The sequence below is a fragment of the Paroedura picta genome, chromosome 10, assembly GCF_049243985.1.
Source record: "Paroedura picta isolate Pp20150507F chromosome 10, Ppicta_v3.0, whole genome shotgun sequence".
In the NCBI taxonomy this organism is placed as follows: Eukaryota; Metazoa; Chordata; class Lepidosauria; order Squamata; family Gekkonidae; genus Paroedura; species Paroedura picta.
In genome coordinates, this window is record NC_135378.1 from 85,513,963 (window position 1) to 85,531,656 (window position 17,694).

Sequence of the window (17,694 nt, forward strand, 5' to 3'; positions counted from 1 at the left end):
TGGTACCTCGCTTTTTACAACCCAAAAGAGTCTCAAAATGGTCTCTCCCTACAGCAGACACCCTGTGAGGTAGGTAAAGCTGAGAGAGCTCTGGAAGAACTGTCACTGGCCCAAAGGAGGAGTGGTAAATCAAACTTGGCTCTCCAGTTTAGAGGCCTCCGCTCTTAACTACTACACACACAGGCTCTCATAGGTAGTTTTTCTTTTTTTAATCCTGCCTGAAGGAGTCCCAAAGCAGCTTACAAGTACACCTTTCGCTCCCTCTCCCCACAACAGACACCCTGTGAGGTAGGTGGGGCTGAGAGAGCTCTAAGAGAACTGTGACTGGCCCACAGTCCCCCCAGCTGGCTGCCTGTGGAGGAGGAGGAGCGGGGAATCAAACCCAGCTCTCTGGATTAGGGCCCCCGCTTCTCAACCACTATACCACGCTGCCTACCACCACGCCATGCTCTCCTGCAAGCCGGAAGCGTAAGTATGGAACATCCTCGCAAATGCTCACATTACCCTGCCTGGAGGCGCGACTGCTCTTTCGGCAGGGCTGTCGGATCACAGCCCCCCTCTCTGGGAGCTGTCGGTGGGCTGGGCCGCCTTCAACCCTCCTGCAACTCCCACCTAATCGGCTTAGCTCCAAATCTTCTGGGAGGAGTGACTAGACTCAGCTGTGTTCGGCTCCAAGCATGCAGAGGCAGCCCCAGCGGGGGAAAGTACCCGAGACGGTGGCTCTTATCAGATTCTGCACTCTGGTGCATTGAAGGAAGCAGGAAAGGCAGACAGCAGAATCGGAGGGAGTTTTAAGAAAACACACTGAAGGGGCAGCCAGGTGGAAGACCACAGGCTAAGAGGAGGGAGTGTAGCATGAGAGGGCTTGCCAACTTCAGGTCGGGAAAGACCTGGAGAGTTTGGGGAGGGCGTAAGGCCTTCCAAAGCACGCTGACCGGGGAGTCTGGCCACTCTAGCTAGCAGGTCTCTCTCGCTGAACCTCACCGGGCACAAGGGGGTGTCCTAGGCAGGCCGCAGGGAAAGGGAGAAAGCTACACACTGCCCCGAACGCCTTGGAGGAGGTAAAAGTGCCCTCAGCAGGCGGGTGTGTGAGCTGGGCTGCCGTCTTCCGATGGGGCACGCAAATTGAGATTCTTCCTTACCTTGGTGGGCTGGAGCTGCTCGAAGATGTTCTCTTGGAGGGTGGCGGCGGCTTTGTTGGCGTTGCGCTCCTGTTTGCGGACCTGCGTCGTCGGAGGGGTGGAAGGGCCCTGGGCGGAGCTCAGGTACGTCCCATTGCCGAAGGCCTGGATGGCATTTTCTGGAAGACAGAAGACGGACTGCTTTGAGCGTGGCACGGTTGCCCTCTGCTTCACCCCCAGACCCTGCTCGTTCCGTGAATCCATGTCCTGTGACCTCAGCAGACCGGCCCCTCTCTCCCGTAGCACTAGATCGGGGGTAGTCAAACTGCGGCCCTCCAGATGTCCATGGACTACAATTCCCATGAGCCCCTGCCAGCGAAATGTTGCTTGGGTAGCAGGTGCTACCACTGCACAAGGCCCTGCATTGTGTGACTGAAGTTAAAACATGGCAACCATTTTGTGTCTGGCTCCGCCTCCTCCTGGCAGCCATTTTATGGCAGTTGTTTTGTTGCTGTGCCAGAACTCCGAATGTGTCCGCGGGCGCAAAAGGTTGAGGAGCCCTAAGTGTAGTCTGCATGGTTTTTTTACCCACCCCCAGATCAACTTAATCCCTGCAGTCTACACTGAATTAAATTTCCACTTTGATTTGGGGTGCTTTAAATTTGCTCTCTGCAACATGCATGACTAATTCGTGGTGACCCTACCTTTCCCCCGCGATATCCTGGAGTGGATATAACCCTTGATAGTTCAAAAACCGCCATGAGTGATTTTGCTTTTTCTGAGTTAACTCACTGCTCCATGCCTTGGAGCAAAGCAGTCTTCCCTGATTGGCCAGGGCGTCAGTTCAAAGACTTCCTGGTTCCTGGTTGCAAGGCTTCCCTTAAAGCGACTGCGCTCCAGAAGCCCTAACTTCTCTCAGCAGAGATTTGCCTCCTGGATTTATTCCCCCTCCTCTGCTGTCTCCAATCCTCCCCCACCCTCCTTCAAGAAAAGAAAGAGATTCCTTCCGCACTTGGCTCCCCCCCCCGCCCCCGCTTTGAGCTTCCTCAATTGAATGCAACTGTGGGGGGGGGGGGCAGAGAAAGACCCGAGTTCAAATCAATCTGAATTCAGCAGGATCCACAACGGAAAAAATAAATAAGTGCAGAATCAGCCCTAGTCTAGAGGCATTTAAAGGGGCTGTTGACAGATTTAACTGGGGAGGATAGGAGCTTTGAATGGTGAAGCAGACAGCTCCTGACCTGCCGGGTGCATCTGGACCTCCCTCTTCCTTTGCAGGTCTTTGGGCTGTGTATTTAGCTCTCTTTCCCCCGGGTTGTTTTTTTGTTCGTTCACACAACCCTGTGAAGCGGCTTAGGGTGGACGCGTGTGCTCAGTGAGTGTGCTTTGTGTCAGAGCGAAGATCCAAACTTCAGTCACCCAGGCCCCAGCCTGATGTTCTAACCACTACACCACACTGCTTCTCAAAGAGTTTAGTCTGCCGGGCACAGAGAGCAGAACTTGCCTTTGCACTGAAACGGAGCAGGGCTTGTTTTTCCTTTGTGCCCACTTTGTACTCTCGCGTATCAAAGCCCTCCGTTCCCTCAGCGGCTTCGTTTTAACTGCAATTTAAGACAAAATCTGAGAGGCCTCAGATCCTGCCTCAGCACTTTTCTTTTCTTGGGAAGATGACCTGATTATTCCTTGTAACGGGCCTTGCTCTTTTCTGGCTCTCCCTCTCCGGGCTGTCATGTTTGAGTGTTTCCCCTCCCTTTCACCGTACATGTCCACCAGGCGTCCTTTGTCGTTCTGCATTCATTTCCCTCCCTTCAGAGCTCAGTTCACTTTCCGGTAGCGGTTTCCTTGGGTTTTCCTCGGGTGCTTTTGTGGTGATTTTCCTCTTGTTTCGCTCCCAAGCCAAAGGGAATTCAAGAGCGTACAGATTCTCTTTGACGCCCCTCAAAGGTTGCTCCCCCACTCACATCAGGATCATTCTGGCCACCCTGCACCTTCTGCCCTTCTCCCCCCCCCATCAGCATACAAGTTCCATTTCCCCTCATTTTAAGATTATTTTTGACAATATCAGACTATTTTGCAACTATTGGGTTGGATTCCCCGCTCCTCCTCCACATGCAACCAGCTGGGTGACCTTGGGCCAGTCACAATCCTGATAGAGCAGTTCTCTCAGAGCTCACTCAGCCTCACCTCCCTCACAAGGGGTCTGCTGTGGGGAGAAGCCACTTTGGGACTCCTTCGGGTAGTGAAAAACAGAGTCTCCTGGGAATCCTTATGGATCGAAGGCTCCTTCGGTGCACAGAGCGTCTGGCCTACGCTGTCAGCAACCCAGTATGCGGATGTCTCCAAGGGCTGTCCTTGTCAAAGACCTTCCTCCTCCAGGGACGGATGGTCCCCCCCCTGGCCGGCATCCAGTCGTTTGCTTCCTCCTGACAAATCACGGTCCTCTCTTGTCAGGTCTCCTTGAGCTGACAGAACGGCCTCCTTCTTGGGGCAATGGAAAGGTCTGGTGTGTCTTTAGCCTGCCCCCATCTTTTCTGGGGCAGCAACAATTCTTCTCTCCAGCCTGTGACCTTTGGGGAAGGCTTGGCCAGCCCACCTTGCTTCCTCCTGGCTGTGCTCCAGGACTGAAAGGTCTGTTCTGGGGAGACAGGGAGTTTTCTCCTGCAGCCTCTTGACAGCAGGGGCAGGGTTGCCAGCCTCCAGGTAGTGGCTGGAGATCCTTCTGTATTAGAACAGATCTCCAAGTGACAGTGATCAATTTGCCTGGAGAAAATGACCATGTTGGGGGTTGATCTCTAGGACATTATACACCACTGAAGCCTCTCCCCTCCCCAAACCAGCTGTCCTCAGGCTCCACCCCAATGTTGATTGATTGATTGGGCTTCTAGGCTGTACAAATGGTCTCGGGACAGTTTACAACAATTTGACTATCTGGCCTCCATCAAATGCCTAGTGGAAGAGTAGTTTTGCAGGCTCCTTTGAACCTCAGAGAATCAGAGAGCCATAGAGTTGGAAGGGACTATAGAGGTCATCTAGTCCCACCCCCCTGCTCAGTGCAGGATCAGCCTTGAGCATCTAGGAGAAGGATCTGTCCAGCCGCTGCTTGAAGACCACCAGTGAGGGGGAGCTCCCCACCTCCTGAGGCAGCCCATCCCACTGCTGAACTAGATTAATAGAATCCTAGAGTTGGAAGGGACTATAGAGGCCATCTAATCCAACTCCCTGCTCAATGTAAGATCAGCCTCAAGCATCCAGGAGAAGGATCTGTCCAGCCGCTGCTTGAAGAAAATGCTGGCAGGGGCTCATGGGAATTGTAGTCCATGGACATCTGGAGGACCACAGGTTGACTACCTCTGCCATAATGGAATCCCACCAATAACAGCTTTGGACATGAAGACTCACGCAGACAGATATTTTCGGTGAAGAGATGTAGGAAGCTCTCGCATTCTTCCTGCCTGTTGCCACTGGTGTTGCAGGTGCACCAAGGTGCGATGCTGGAGGTGGAGTTATCGATGTAGTTTGGGGTGATGGGACTGCCTGCCAAGGGGTGGGGTGGAGAGAAAGAAAGAGACAGTGCCTGTCAATGGGGGAACAGCTCGAATGGAGGAATCAACCTACATTAATATACTAGAGATGGGCACAAACTGCATTTTTGTGGGTCAGTTGGGTTAGAACCATGAACCAATCACAGAATCATAGAGTTGGAAGGGGCCATACAGGCCATCTAGTCCAACCCCCTGCTCAACGCAGGATCAGCCCAGTAGGAACCAGGAAGTTGGTTAGCAGTGGTTTGACGTTCCTGATTTCTGCTCCCTGCTGCTTTTTGTGAGGAACAGGAAACTGGGTTTCCCTGTGAAAAATGGCAAGGAGCAGATAGCGGGGATTTCTGGTCCTGGCAAAAAAAAACAGCTGAGAAGTGGGGAGCAGAAAGCAGGTATTTAAATGTCTCGGAGCTATTTAAACCCCTGCTTTCTGCTCCCTGTCACTCATCTTTTTTAATTATTATATGGAAAGATAAGCTTTCGTGTGCTTCTTCAGAAGCCAAAGAGATCACATAATCGATCACGGAAAAGTCTGTTGCTTCTTTTTTAAAGCTTTTCTAGAGTTCTTGCGGTACAATGATAAGAATGACTTGCTGACTCTTGGTTTTAAGGATTGAAGAAAATTAATGGAAGAACAAGTTCTCTTTCCAAATAACGGAAGACAAATGAATTTAAATGAACCAATATTATTGTACAGTCTGGTCAATGGGGAACGTAAGAAATTTATTGTAATGTGTTCAGTAAGTCTGTTTTTGTACTCATTCTATTACCTTTATTTTCTAGATTCATTTTCTAGATTACATTCATTTTCTACATTTATTTTCTATTTATCTCCTATTATTTTCCTTTTTCCTACCCCCTTTTTCTTTTCTACCTCTTAACATAATTTCTTTTATCTTTGTGTATATAAAACTTTTCATAAAACTCTGTTAAAAATAAAAGAAGAAGCCAAATAGAAGAAGAGTTGGTACTTATATGCTGCTTTTCTCTACCCGAAGGAGGCTCAAAGCGGCTTACAGTCGCCTTCCATTTCCTCTATGAAGACATGTGCGTTCATACCTTGAACAAATGTTTCTTGGTCTTAAGGGTAGACCCAAACCGCAATGATGCAAAAGCAAGATGGCCGCATCAAAATCAAGACTGTGGCTTTTTTATTATTACTGAAAGGTCCATACAAGCAGGAATCCCGGAACAAAATCCCCTCCTTCTCCAAACAGCCTGTCTAGCATCCACACCATGCTTTGAATTAGATCTGGTGTACGAATCTTGCAATCTCTCCTCTTATATTTCCCCCCTACTGACAGGAGCGGTTCACATCCTGAGCAGAAGAGAACTGCTGCCATCTTAAAATGGGCAATGGGCAGGGGAAGACCTCGCACGGCTCCAGAGAACTGCTGAGTGGGGCTTCCGGTGTTAATGAACGGCCGCTCACACCCACAGCTTAGAGCAGGGGTAGTCAAACTGCGGCCCTCCAGATGTCCATGGACTACAATTCCCAGGAGCCCCTGCCAGCATTTGCTGGCAGGGGCTCCTGGGAATTGTAGTCCATGGACATCTGGAGGGCCGCAGTTTGACTACCCCTGGCTTAGAGGGCAGGCCGCTCCCACGTAATTGCTTCTGCAGTCTGTTAGGTAGGTGCCTAATTGATTTGGGGGATCGATGGAGGAGCAAGACAGCTGCGGTTGTCAGAAGACAAAATATTTAAGTACAAAAAGATCCCTGAGGATCTCGTTGTGTTCTGAAGCTTTGCAGCAGGTTTTGGCTCGTGCTTGCCGGGCTAAATAATTCAGCCACTTCCAAGAACATCTCGGGGTGGGGGTGGGGAGGGGCGTGAGGATCAGTGAGAAATAAGATAAACAATGAAGAGCCATCAGATTGCAAACCACTTATGGCAACTGCTCATGAGGGTTTTCAGGATTGCCTGCCTCTGCACAGCAGGTTTCCTTCGTGGTCTCTTATCCAAGCGCTAAATGTTGAAACGTGCACAATCTGTACTGTGCATGATTTAAGAGCTTTAAGAAGGATATCCTACAGCCTATTTAGATTAGGAACTTCCTGATATTTTTCAAATAATCCTTCCCTGTGTCCTGTAGGGCTAAACTGGAGACCTCCTGCTCCTCTGAGTACGCTTCCTGTTGTCTTTCTCTCCAGAATGCTAGTCAGTTAGACTGTTAGGACCATCTCTCCCCCCTCTCACTCACAAAGCTTGTCCCTCTTCTCCATAAAAGGATTTCTTTAAAGCAGACTTTGCATCTTAGCGTCTGAGCCTGGGCTTGTTTGGGCTACTCAGGCTGCAAACGGGAATCGTAGTCCTGTTAATATTAAGGGGTTATTTGATTTTTCAGGATAGCGGCACCCCCCCCCCCTCCCCACCACGCATCAAACTTTAACAAAACCTCTTTTGTACCAATGATTCCGGTGTAGGCCAAGAGGCAGGCGGCAAAGTTCTCCCTCCGGCACCCGGCAGCGGACTGCGTGGACGGCTGGCAGTTGAACTGGAACTCTGCGAATCTGGATCTGGGGCAAGGAAGAGACAGAATGAGCAGGGAGCTCCCTTTCACCCGCTGCGGAGAGAAGCCAGCAGAGCCCAGCAAGGGGCCACGAGCTGAACCAGGCGACTCCCGTAGTGCAAAATGGAGAGCTTGGCTCAAACAAAGCTGGGGTGCCAACTCTGGGCTGGCAAATTCCGGGGAGATTTTGGTTTTTACAAGGATCCTAACAAAGTTAGTCTTCAGCGTGCGACCCTATAGTTTAAGACATATATCTTGGACATACTAATATCAAGGCCGGCGCCAGCGAGCGGGCGGGTGGGGGACAGAGCCTCGCCGGCTCTTTTTGGCCATGCAGCCGGGCAATTTGGGCTCCTCCTTGTCCCCCTGCCCACTCGCCTGCCCACCCACCCGCCAGACAACTGGGACCCTCCTGAGGTCGGCTGGCTTCCACGTGGGGCTTGGCGGGGAGGTGGGGAACAGCAGATGCGTCAGGCAAGCTCAGGTTGACTACCCCTGCTCTAGGGAATCTTATATCCTTGTAAAAACCAATTTAAAGAAAGACTACACTATATTGATAAGCTCACTGATGAAGTAAAAACGAACGCGAGCCTGTTGTGCCCAGGAACTCGTTCAGCTTATAACAGTTTTTATTGTTTGAATAAAGTTTTTGCCATCGACAGCTTGAAAACTACCTTTTTCTTGTCTACAGCAGATTTTGGAAGGCAGAGGGGCCCACATGCTCTGCAGCCCCCCCACCCCCCAACCACCCACTTTCCTCTTGCCCAGACTCTCAGGCTGCCAATTTCCAGGCGGGCAATGGAGACCTCCAAAGAACTGGACGTGATCGTCAAACTACAGAGCTGAATTGTTTTTAATCTTTTTGAAGTAAATACCCGTGTTTTTTTCCAAATACCCATGTTTGGAGAATCTGTATCAATAGGCCTTTCTATTTCAATCTGAACACCTCTGACCTCCCCAAACGCTGCTCCTCCCAGTTTCCTCCCCCCCAAGAAACCTCCAGCTGGCAGGCGTACCTGCAGACGTAGTTCCCCCGGCAGGCGTCCAGCGGGGCCAGGCAGTTGGGCCTCTCCTTGGCTTCGTAAGAGCAGGCGGGCACGATGGTCTGCCGGCGGCGTTCGGCACAGGCCGTGTCGTCGCAGGGGCAGAAGAGGAGCTCGTGCGTGTACTCGGGGGGGACGCGGTCGAAGAACTTCCGCAGGGCCTTGTGGCACTTGGAGCGGTTGCAGGCGTCCGCCCGGGCCACCCGCCGGATGCAGAAGGAGACGTATTCCGTCCGGAGGCGCTGGCAGACCTCGTCCACGTTGCAGGCCTTGGCGGCGTCCAGGCAGCGGTTCACCTGCGTCACCTCGTTCTCGGAACCTGCGCAAGGAGGTCAGGTTGGTTTCGCATCAGAGAAGAGGCGTGGGAAGCCAATTTGAAGGTAGGGATGTTCGCTTGGAAAAGATGTATGTCGTATATGCAGCATTTGATTTTGATAGGTCTTTACTTATTTACGATGATGTTAGCGATCCAGATGTCTTTGCTTCAGATTTTGGTTAATATTTTAATAAGGTTTTTTGTTGCTATTCCTCGGGGGGGGTCTTGTTGTTGCAAGACCCCCCGGGGAATAGTAACAAAATAAATCTCATAAATAAACATTAAACAAACTCTGAAGCAAATATATCTATATTACTATCATCGGAAAGCCAACTCAAAATTTTCTCCAAGTTTTGGATCAGGACCAACTAAGTGCTGTGATGTCAGAGGCAGAATTTTGCCTTTTGTTTCTAATGTTTCATCATCTGGGCAGGGTTCTCTTTTCAGCCCCTTGTAAGGCCTAGAGGTGGGGCCACAAGAGGACATAGATGTGTCTGACATGCACGTTAGCCAACCAGAACATTTCACCCAGTAGCCCACCACACAGCATCATCCTTGACTGGCATTCCTGCATGCAGCATTCCCCCTAGTTTCACTGCTAGCGTTACCCAAAAGGGCTTATTATCCTGGTGTGCCAGTGCCTGATGAGGATGCAATACGGTGATTCCAGAAATACACAAAGCTTTATTGCAAAAATGGGAATCTTGGTAGCAAAGACTTAAGAATTCTGTTCATTAGTCACTAACAATAACCTTTTATACTATGTGACAAAGAAACACCTTCTAGACATGCTTCCCAAATATATTCTGCACGATATTCTCGGGTTTCTCAAAGTCTGAAGAATGTTTCAGGGTTTTCTTGGTGGTAAAAAAGTCGAGGAAGGCTCTTGCACAGTAGCTGAAATCAGCTGTAGCTGAAGTTGGCCAAGAAGCATAAACTGTGCAACCTCATAAAGGAGTTAGCCTCACTTGCCCATCGCTGGCTCATTAGAAAGTCCTCAAATACCCAACTTTGTGGCCCCTTGAGTCAAATTGACTGCCTAGGAGAATTGAGTTGGTGAACCAAGAGGAGACAGAAATGCCTTTACCTGCAGTAATGGAAGCCAGCCGCACGTAGTCAAAGCCCCTCACGAAGGGCTCGTAAGGAGAGCTCTCCATCACGTTCATACCTGCAGGAAACAGAAATGTCACACTGGGGAAATAATGCAGCTTCTCAGTCAATATATGAACAGCACGGAATGCGGGTTGGGTGGCTAATGGCCGCCTGGAGGACATGGCCGCCTTGGAGGGCAGATCTTATGACATTAGATCAGGGGTAGTCAAACTGCAGCCCTCCAGATGTCCATGGACTACAATTCCCAGGAGCCCCTGCCAGCATTCGCTGGCAGGGGCTCCTGGGAATTGGAATCCATGGACATCTGGAGGGCTGCAGTTTGACTACCCCTGCATTAGATCCTTGCTGAGGTCCCTCCCCTCACCAAACCCCGCCCCCCACAGGCTCCACCCACAAATCTCCAGACATTTTCCAGCCTGGAGTTGGCCACGATGGACAAGGTCTAAATAGGAGGAGAACTGAAAGAAGGGGACTGTTATCTGATACATGGACATTTCCCATCTGATCCATTTGGAGTGACTTTGTCACCCCCCAAAATAATTTATTTATCTTACTGGCTGCTTAGCGCATTTTGTACTTTATCAGTGTATGTGTGTCAAAAACTAGGCCTCTGAGGAAGCCCAGTGAGGGTCGAAGCACATCAGGTCTATGGCCTAAGAATGTACAGTGCATATGATAATTTTTTAGTAATGGCCTATGGACTTTGCAGCACCAAAGTCACAATGAGACTTGGCAACGAGAACATAGGATGTATTGATGATTTCATCTTTCTTGGCTCTGTGATCACTCAAAGTGGTGGAAGCAGCCGTGAAATCAAACGGCGAGTAACACTGGGCCAGAACGCAATGTCAGGTATGAAGCAAATTTGGAAAAGCAAAGATATCAGCCTTAATACCAAGTGCTGGCTAGTCAACACCGTTGTCTTCCCCATAACAACTTTGGATGCAAAAGCTGGACCCTGAAGAAGGAACACCGGAGGAGAATAGAGGCTTTCGAATGATGGTGTTGGAAACAAATGCTGTGAATACCCTGGACAGCCACAGTTCCCAACAAGATAGTTTTAGAGAGGAGCAAACCAACTATGTCTTTAGAAGGGAAGATATTACGGCTGAAGCTCACTTCCTTTGGACACATCCTGCGATCAAACTCGCTAGAAAAATCATTAATGCTGGGCGTGGTCAGCAGCAAAAGGAAACGTGGTCGCCAAAGGATCTGCTGGCTCGACACGATCAAAGCCAACACAGGAATGAACCAACTGAAAGAAGTGGTAATTGACAGAGACGAATGGAGAAAACTTTCCTATAGAATCGCCGATGGTCGGACACGATTGAACAGATAACATCATCATGGACTTTGTGTGTGGGTTTAACCTTAAGGAATCCTTTAAGAAGATGCACATAATAAATGTTTACATAATTTTGAAACCTGTTGTCCAGTTTACACAAACACCCAGCCTTTCAGGTCCTACCAAACTCCAGGGAGGTTTTTCGTTTGCTTCTACGCCCCAAAAATCTCCAGGAATTTCCCTGGCTGCAGATGACCACGGCTGGTGCGGACAAGGTCACAGGAGGGAGAGAAGTGAGTGTGTTTTCCAAAGCTTTTCACAGGCCTAGTTCTCAGCTCTTTCTCTCTCTCTTTTTATTATAGCCTTTGTATTCTGTACTTTCTCACTTGCCCGTCAGGGAGAGAGAGCGATTTTCAACGGTAAGTGATTTACCATCCTCTGTTTTCGGAAAAAACAGTCGAAAAATGTGCTGTGTATAAAGATCTGGGAGGGGGGGGGAAATCTATAACTGGTCAAATAAATGCATATTGTGATAGTGGGCCTGCCTCGGCTGGGGCGGGAGGGGGGGGGCTGTACTGAAGCCGGGGAGAAACTCTGTACAGTTGTAAATCAACATGGTTTTAATGGTTTTATCAACAAATCATGGTTCAGCTTTCTTTGGAAAATAACAGAGGGACCCGCGGGAAAATGGATTAAAATCAATGATTGTAAATTAAGGCTTTCTGCTTGATGATCTAAATAATGACTTCTGGGGGGTATGTGGGGGGGGGGAGGAGGTTAAATCAATTCAGCCCCTCAGAAATCGCTGGGGTGGGTGGGGGCTGGGCTGGTTTTTGTCACTCAACACTCCCCCCCCCCCCGCCCCATGTTTCTCTACCAGTTTAGTTACCTGGCTCTTTTTTCCTTTCATAGTGGAAAATTGGGGTGTTCAAATGAGATGGTGGTAAAGGGCGATTCTCAGCCCAAAGGGCGTCAAGAGACAGTGTGGTGTCGTGGTTAGGAGTGGCAGCCTCTAATCTGGAGAACCAGGTTCGATTCCCCACTCGTCCTCTTCATTCATTCATTCATTCATTCATTCATTCATTCATTCATTCATTCATTCATTCATTCATTCATTCATTCATTCATTCATTCATTCATTCATTGCTTTAGGATGCTTAGGGCTGATCCTGCGTAGAGCAGGGGGTTGGACTAGATGGCCTGAATGGCCCCTTCTAACTCTATGATTCTATGATTCATTCATTCATTCATTCATTCATTCATTCATTCATTCATTCATTCATTCATTCATTCATTGCTTTAGGATGCTTAGGGCTGATCCTGCGTAGAGCAGGGGGTTGGACTAGATGGCCTGAATGGCCCCTTCTAACTCTATGATTCTATGATTCATTCATTCATTCATTCATTCATTCATTCATATACCGCCCTCTCCTAAGGTTCGGGGCGGTTTATTTAAAATGCAGAAAACAGTCCATGGAACTCAGCTTTTCACAAAAACAAGAACATTAACATGAAACTATAACAGAGGTAACAGTATAATGATGCAAAGATCCAAAGCAGAACACATGGGTGGATTTCTGGGAGGGAGGGAGCAGAGGCCCCGTAGATGTTCCTGGTTTTCTCGGCCTCAACCCAATGCCTGGCAGAAGAGCTCCCTTATGCAGACCCTGCAGAACTGTTTTATCTCCATCAGGGCTCTGATCTCCTCCGGGAGCTCGTAACACCAGGTGGGGGCCGGGATGGAGAAGGCTCTGGCCCTGGTTGAGGCCAGGCGGGCTCAACCAGCTGGGTGGCCTTGGGCCAGCCATGGGTCTCTTGAAGATGTTCTCACAAAGCAGTTCTCTTAGAGCTCTCTCAGCCCCACAGTCTGTTGTGGGGAGAAGAAGGTAAAAGTGTTTGTAAAATGCTCTGGGATGCCTTTGGGCATTGAAAAGTAGGGTATAAAAACAACTCTTCTTCTTCTTCTTCTTCTTCTTCTTCTTCTTCTTCTTCTTCTTCTTCTTCTTCTTCTTCTTGATTTCACATCTCCCATGAAGTGGCTCAAATATTTGAAAGCTCTGTATAAACCAGGCTTTCTCAAACAGGGTTTTATTGACACCCCTAGAAGAGTTTCCTGAAGGGGTGGGAGTTAATTTTTAATATATGAGCTGGCAGGGGCTCATGGAAATTGTAGTCCATGGATATCAAGAGTAGCATCATTTTGCCACCCATTTTCTAGCTGCTTCACAGACTGTACCTTACTGGAATCCTCCTCTCAACCCTGCAAAGTAGGCCCGTATTAATTTAGAGCGGGGTTCACACATAAGGCTGCCTCCTAATGAATCAGACCATGGGCCCCTCCCAGGAAGTATTGTCTGCTCAGACTGGCAGGGTCTTCAGGGTCCCGGGCAGAGAAATGTCTTCTGCATTTGAGAGCCAGCCTGGTGTTAAGAGCAGCAAACTCGACTCTGGCAGGCTGGGTTTGATTCCCCGCTCCTCCTCCACGTGCAGCCAGCTGGGTGACCTTGGGCCGCGTCCAGTTTTCTCAGAGCTCTCTCAGCCCCAACTACCTCACGGGGGGGGGGCTGTGGTGGGCAGGGGAAGGGAAAGTGATGGTAATCCACTGTGAGTGAAAAGCGGGACATAAAAGCCAACTCCTCTTCTTTGCTACCTCATCCTCCTAAATGGCGATACTGGGGAATTGAACCGGGCATCTTTTGCATGCCAAGCAGAGGCTCTTCCTCTGAGCCACAAAGAGAGTGGGGTTGGCAAATGAACCTCCTGGCCCTCTGTATTCTTAAAAGCTCCTGCCTTGCCCCCCCCCCACAGGGGTAGTCAAACTGCGGCCCTCCAGATGTCCATGGACTACAATTCCCAGGAGCCCCTGCCAGCATTCGCTGGCAGGGGCTCCTGGGAATTGTAGTCCATGGACATCTGGAGGGCCGCAGTTTGACTACCCCTGGCTTAGAGGAATGGGAAGGCAACTGTAAGCCGCTTTGAGCCTCCTTCAGGTAGGGAAAAGCAGCATATACGAACCAACTCTTCTTCTTCTTCTTCTTCTTCTTCTTCTTCTTCTTCTTCTTCTTCTTCTTCTTCTTCTTCTTCTTCTTCTTCTTCTTCTTCTTCGTAGGCTGGGTCTGTTTGCAACTGAGCCATTTGTTTGCAGATGAACACCTCCCCCCCCATCTCTCATCTCTTTCTCATTGTCCGGCACCCTTTTGTAGGCGATAATGACCCCCAGGCCTGGCGGGAACTTCTCTGCAGAAGACATCAGGCTAATTATATCACACCATTTGTTCCCCTTTCATCTGCTCCGAGGACCGCATAATGCTCCAGTGGACCGGCTCATCTCACAGGGGGTTGTGGGTGTGTGTGGGTGGAGGTGGGGGGGGGATGATTGAGGCAAAGAGCTTAGAAAAAAATGTAAATATCTGAAACAAAAAAGCCACCCTTTGGAGGAGCGTTGGGCTCTGCAGGGGGGTGAGGGTGGCAGAAAGGTCCCACCGGGTTTCTGGTGGGGTGTGTGTGGGGGGGGGTAGGGTTGCTAGTTTGGGAAATTCCTAGAGATTTTGGGAAGGAGCCTGGGGAGGGCCGGGACCCTGTGGGGTAGAGCACCACACAAGCCCACCCTCCAAGACATTCATTTTCTCCAGGGGAATCGATCTCAATCGGTTGCAAAAGAGCTGAGATTCTGGGGGGTCTCCGGGTCCCACCTGGAGGCTGGCATAAGAACGTAAGAGAAGCCATGTTGGAAGCCCACCAGTCACTCACTCAGCGGCCAAACCCCAGGAGGTCCTAGAACTCCAGAAGCCCCCCAGGCACCAAGAAGGCAGAGCCCCCCTGCCCCAGACAAAGTGTCCCATCTGTGCCATGTGGGTGAGAGCCACCCGTGCACCTCTGCTCCGGTTGTTTCTCCAGTGCCCTCTTGAAATTGTCTATGCTTGTATCCATCCCCACTTCCTGCGGCAGCGAATTCCACCTGCCGTTTACTCTCTGGCAGTTCTAGGGAGGTTCACAGATGCTACCGGAGACGGGGCTGCTAGCTTGCATGCCTACCAGGCCTGCGAATGGAAGGCAATCTGAATTCTCACAGAGGCAAACTGGTATGGATTTAGACCCAACATGGCTTCTCTTGCGTTCTTATGGGATCTCCGGTCACCACCCAGAGGCTGCTAGTAATATTCAGCCCCCGGCATCTCCGGCTTAAAGGGCCAGGCAGAGGCTGATGTCAAGGACCTCGGCCCGAGACCTTGGGGAGTGGCTACCAGCCAGAGTAAACAATACAGACCAAGAGTATGAGTCAGTATGAGGCAGCTCCATGGGTATGCACGCTTGAGGTGTGATCACCTGCTCTCTCCGGGTTTCAACAGGCCAAATGAATGGAATGGAAATTGTGAGCTCGCATGGTCTCAGTTCTTCCTTGGGGCTGTGAAGGAAGCTACAGGTACTTTTAGAGATGTAGTGGTTAAGATCAGCAGCCTTGAATCTGGAAAGCCAGGTTTGATTCGCCCATTCCTCCTCCACATGCAGCCAGCTGGGTGACTTTGGGCTAGTCACAGTCCTGTTAGGAGCCGTTCTCACAGAACAGACCTGTTGTTCCTGTTGTGGGGGGAGGAAAGGGAAGGCGACTGTAAGCCGCTTTGAGACTCCTTCGGGTAGAAAAAAAATGGCATATAAGAACCAACTCTTCTTCTTCTTCTTCTTCTTCTTCTTCTTTAAAATGACAACACCTGAATATTGACAGCTGCCACCAATCAGAACCCGGGAGGAAGAAGCAAGAAGGCCCTGGGACCTCAAATTATCTTCAGATAATTATTTAATAATTCTTAATCAATCCCCGCGTGTTTTGCTGCGTAGCTTTATCAAGGGACATCAAATCTTAAATTGTTTCCAACTGGAAACTTCAGCTTAGAAGAACAATTCTTAACCGAGAGTAAGACTATTATAACAATCCTATAAACAGCTACTCCTAGCTTAAGGCGTTCCAGTCCTTGAGGGTTTGATGTCCCTGGAGAAAGCTACGCAGCAAAACACCTTGGGATTGATTAAGAATTCTCCTTATTGAAGAGTCAGCTAAAGATTGAAGACCCCCTGGGAGTCTGTTTATCACACTGGAATAATTTGATGTACCATTTCGGGATCCCAAGGTCTCCTTCCTGGTTCCTTGCTCGGCCTTTCATTGGGTCCCACCCTTCCGATTTCATTTTTGCTCTTCCCGATCAGCACCCAGCAGCCATATTTGTCCCTGCTTATTTTCCAAGGTTTTCAGCAAGCGCCTTGCTGCCCACAGCCTAACCAAGCTGGCCTGGCCCATCTTCCAAACTTGGATCTGCTTCTGCACCCAGAAGGACCCATCTCCTGTTTCTATAATGCCTTTTCTGCCCGTTCCAGCACCGTTCCTTGCCGGCTGCTCCGCTTCAAAACGTCTTGATGCAGCCCAGTTTCTCTTTGTGCAATTCTTCCCAGCCTTTCTCCAGCCTTAGAGCCAGGACCCTGAATTGTTGCTTCCCCCCCGCAGCTGCCCATTCTCCTGCAGCCCTCCCCCCCCCCAAACATCCAAATGATGGACGAGTCTTGGGGAAAAGAGGCACAGACAATACGGGCTTGTTTCTTCACACTCGCCCCCTCCAGAGACCTTAATCGCTTCCAAGAAACCATTTATACAATCAATTATCCAAGCCCAGGCCCTGGGAATTTGTGGAGCGTGTTATTTACTCAACACAGAGGAACGCAAAGGTTCCATTTCGGGTACCTGAGTCTTTGCAAGCGCCAGTGAAAGCATCTGAGGGTAAAAAGCAGACTGCTACATACACAATTATCCCGATTCAAGGACAAGCACCAACGTGTCAAGCGGGCACCTCTGCACAGACCCTCCTTGCTAGGCACGGAAAGGCACGGAAAGAGATGCTTCGGGAAAGGATCCCCAATTTAGGAGGTTTGGCGGCTGCCGTGCTGTTCCCCGCCTTTTTCGCTTCCAAGCCCATCCGTTTCCAAATATTTGTGTCTGTCAGGATGCTGCAAAAGCAAGACAACGCGAAGGTGAAGGTGTCCAAGCCGGACGTCCAAGGCTGTCAGATCCGCAGTGATCTCAAGTGAAGGCACAAACTGAGGAAATGTCCATCATGTGATTCATTCCGTCCTTAAAATACAAACTGGCCGCACCGCCTCAATTTGCAGTGGGGATCTGCCGGGAGCAGAGACAGCGTTCAGCCCCCCCAAAGTCCATTTGGTGTTGCTGTCCTAAACTAGGCCCCCCTGTATGCTTTTAATCTTTTAAAGGAAAAAATGTGCATCTTTTAAAACGCTCCTTCCTTTAAAACACTAACCTGGGCTAAGAAGAGTTGTTTTTTATACCCTGTTTTGCACTACCCGAAGGAGTCTCAAAGCAGCTTACAATCGCCCTCCCTTTCCTCTCCCCACAACAGACACCCTGTGAGGGAGGGGAGGCTGAGAGAGCCCTGAGATTACTGAAGAAGAAGAAGAAGAGTTGGTTCGTATATGCCACTTTTCTCTACCCGAAGGAGGCTCAAAGCGGCTTACAGTCGCCTTCCCTTTCCTCTCCCCACAGCAGACACCCTGTGAGGTGGGTGAGGCTCAGAGAGCCCTGATATCACTGCTCGGTCAGAACAGTTTTATCAGTGCTGTGGCGAGCCCAAGGTCACCCGGCTGGCTGCATGTGGGGGAGCAGGGGAGCGCAGAATCAAACCCGGCATGCCAGATTAGAAGTCCACACTCCTAACCACTACACCAAGCTGGCTCTCAGGACCTAGAGCGCATCAGGAGGCCTG

At 49.9% G+C, this 17,694-nt stretch overlaps 1 protein-coding gene across 1 annotated transcript in view; it reads right to left on the reverse strand.

The window, feature by feature from the left end:
* The window catches only part of GFRA4 (GDNF family receptor alpha 4), an 81,692-nt gene that overhangs the window by 7,587 nt on the left and 56,411 nt on the right, over positions 1–17,694 (reverse strand). Inside the window, exons 3-7 of the mRNA XM_077301226.1 lie at positions 9,617–9,697; positions 8,187–8,532; positions 7,068–7,177; positions 4,521–4,655; positions 1,143–1,300 (exon numbers count right to left, since the gene is read on the reverse strand). Coding sequence (XP_077157341.1) covers positions 1,143–1,300; positions 4,521–4,655; positions 7,068–7,177; positions 8,187–8,532; positions 9,617–9,697 — 830 coding nt within the window. The remainder of the gene's footprint in view (positions 1–1,142; positions 1,301–4,520; positions 4,656–7,067; positions 7,178–8,186; positions 8,533–9,616; positions 9,698–17,694) is intronic.